This window comes from Rhipicephalus microplus, chromosome X, assembly GCF_043290135.1.
Source record: "Rhipicephalus microplus isolate Deutch F79 chromosome X, USDA_Rmic, whole genome shotgun sequence".
NCBI classification, from domain to species: domain Eukaryota; kingdom Metazoa; phylum Arthropoda; class Arachnida; order Ixodida; family Ixodidae; genus Rhipicephalus; species Rhipicephalus microplus.
The window spans coordinates 310,042,824-310,045,762 of NC_134710.1; the positions used below are offsets into that span (position 1 = coordinate 310,042,824).

At 49.7% G+C, this 2,939-nt stretch overlaps 1 protein-coding gene across 1 annotated transcript; it reads left to right on the plus strand.

Annotated features, from left to right (window-relative positions):
- Positions 1-800: 800 nt before the first annotated feature.
- Positions 801-2,012, plus strand: LOC142777211 (ras-like GTP-binding protein Rho1). Its single transcript, XM_075881535.1, has one exon. The coding sequence runs from the start codon at positions 1,280-1,282 to the stop codon at positions 1,613-1,615; it is 336 nt and encodes a 111-aa protein (XP_075737650.1). The 5' UTR covers positions 801-1,279; the 3' UTR covers positions 1,616-2,012.
- Positions 2,013-2,939: the final 927 nt, after the last annotated feature.

Consider the following 2,939-nt stretch of genomic DNA (forward strand, 5'->3'; position numbering starts at 1 on the left):
CCAATCGGTCTCTCAAGAATTATTCGGCGCAGTGAGGCGAAGCGGTGGCAAGGGAGAAGAAACTGATCTAAAGATTACGGCTCATTGCAAACTGCTCGTAGGTTAGTTAATGGAAATCCTGATTTGTGGAGATAAAAATTTCACCGAGAAACTCAACAATCGCCTTCCTCTTTTTCTTAATTCCTACGAAGCTTTCGCAAGCGCGCGTGTCATACGCGCGTGGTGGCTCAAGGCAATCCACGTCAGCTTGCTCGTCATCATGTTGAAGCCTCCGCAGCAGGTCTTCGACCTGCAGTTCTCAGCATATGCTCGTCGCGTCGTTCGCCATCTCACCACATGTACGACCGAGGCCTTGTTGACTCTCCTGTTTGGCGCAAAGCATCTTGAAAACAGAAGACTACGCATGTCTTCAGCTCGGGACACCGCCCAGCGACACAGCGCTCACTTCGGACAGCACGACTGTGGCATCGCCACCTCGAAGCGCAGAGCACAGGGGGATGTCGAAGACCTGGTGTTTGCGATTGAGAAGCGCCGTTTCGGACTTGCGGGCTTCCTGCGAAATGCATGCGACATCGTCACGCACGGCCGCGAGCTCATTTGCAAAGCGCCTCCACTCCGCACCTGTGCCTTCTTCGCAAAACGCCTTCCGGTCGGGTTCTGCTATCACCTTCGGCTGTTGTGTAAGGTTTACCCTTAGGGGCATCGGCGAGGCAAGCATTTTTTGCTCCTTGAAGGCCGGTTCATGCGCTAGCATCAAGTCCTCGGCCTGAGCTATGCCACGCATCCGTGGCTACTCAGAGAGGACTTCAACGACCAGCCTCATGAACTGATGCGCAGTTTCTCGCCGGGCGACATAATATTCCACTTGTCCCCAGCACCATGCGCGGCTGGCATGGTACTATAAAGCGAGTCGAGGATCACCTTTCCTGCTCCTTGAAGTGGCCCACGAGATTCAGGACGGCCCTCTTGAAAAGGCATGGGCAGGCGTCAAACTCCCAACCGTGTATATATTTCATTCCCCTAACAGAGACCACAGATAGCGGCGATCCGAAAGAAACTCGTCATAGTCGGAGACGGCGCATGCGGTAAGACGTGTCTCGTTATCGTCTTCAGCAAGGATCAGTTACCCGAGGTCTACTTGCCCACCGTCTTCGAAAACTACGTAGCCGACATCGAAGTCGATGGATAGCAGGTTGAGCTGGCCTTATGGGACAAAGTGAAGCAGGAGGACTATGACCGGGTGCGGCCCCTGTCGTATCCGGGCACAGACGTGATCCTCATGTGTTTCAGCATCGACTCCCCGGAGTCTCTGGAGAACATCCCGGAGAAGTTGACGCACGAGGTGCGCCACTTCTGCCCCAACATGTCCATCATACTCGTGGGGAACAAGAAGGACCTGCGCAGTGACCCTCACACGCTGCGGGAGCTTGCGAAGATGAAGCAGAAGCCCGTGGCACCGGAGGAAGGGCGCACCATGGCGGAGAAAATCAACGCCTACGGCTACCTTGAGTGCTCTGCCAAGACCAAGGACGGTGTGCGTGAGGTGTTTGAGATTAAAGCGAGGGCCGCCCTGCAGGTCAAGAGGCTGAAGAAGACAAAGTGCGTTCTGCTCTAGAGTTAAAAACCTTTTTTCCCGTTCCCGATGAGAAGCCAGACTAGGGAGCTGGAGGTGCTTCTGTCGCTGCAGTGTCTTCGCCGCTTTGTTGTGCGCGCCGCCACCTTCTCTACGTTGAAGAAAAAGCTTCAGGGTCACCGTGAGTGACATTTCGCTTCCTGATGGCTTCTTGTGGGATAGGAATGTGCTTTTGCGAGATGTGTATAGTGGACGTGTGCAGCATCTGCCAAAGAAACTCGCAGCACGGACTACCCGTGTCCTTGGACATACTGAACATTATATAAATATGATTAACATGAGTTTGAGTTATGATCCGCTGTACAGTAGCAAGCACTGCTTCGGAGATGGGTTCTGTTCTTTATTCACACTGAATATATAAATAAACGATATTATTGCAGTGTCGCCTGATCACTTGTGACGTTAAGCTTGGTTAGAGTGCATATTGGGACACCGAACAGCTAAAAATCTTTTTGGTCGAAGCATATATTATGTCTCCCTTATCTCCCATGTTTTATTTATATCAGGCAGCAAAGTGGCACCCGGATTTTCATTATGTTTCTATGAATATCGACAATGAGAGTATTGAGCTCTATGGAGGCAAAGACAGTCGTGATATTTTAGATTATTGTACCACAAAACCGAGATCCACAATGGCCCAATCCTCTCTAGGTTAGGATATTTGAAAGTATGAAATTCACTCCAATGCAATTGAACACCGTTTTGAGAATGTTTCTTATCAAAAAATTGAAGCGGTTGCATAATAGAAAATGGTGCTTCATCCTCTCGCCATCGTTGTAAAACGAGCAACGAGAGGAAGGAGCCAGACCAGCTATTTGTATGTAATAGTTTAATCTTGGAAAGCGACAGTGCAATAATATAAAAATAACTGCCTCTTGTCGTGTTGAAGAGAAACTCCTACGCCAAGAGAACAAAAGGTGTCGATTCTCGTATAGACAAGCGATAATTGTTTTTCTAGTGTCTTGCAATAGGGCACGCCTTTTAAATCTGTCACGAATCAAGAGAGCTGTTGTCGATACGATTTAGAATATCTGACCACCAAGAGAACCTTTCGGCAGAGCGTGCGAACTGCTTCTTCGGTGTGGCGCGCGTGCGGCCCCGGACATCCAAGGGCATCACAGACCAGTTATTGCTCTGTTTCGTCTGAATTTGAGCCGCTTGTACCTTTGAGAAGGTTGTAAGGTGCTGGGAACCCCGCACCTCTGAAATAGGTTTGGAATGAGGTACATGCGTGTAGTGCTTGTGTTAGTGTTCACTTCGAAATAAAATTTTCAGTTGCTAGTAAGCACTCGTCTGTATCCTCTCT

What these genes read in the sequence shown, in the direction of transcription:
- LOC142777211 (XM_075881535.1), top strand. Translation starts at nt 1,280, where the DNA reads ATGTGTTTCAGCATCGACTCCCCGGAGTCTCTGGAGAACATCCCGGAG.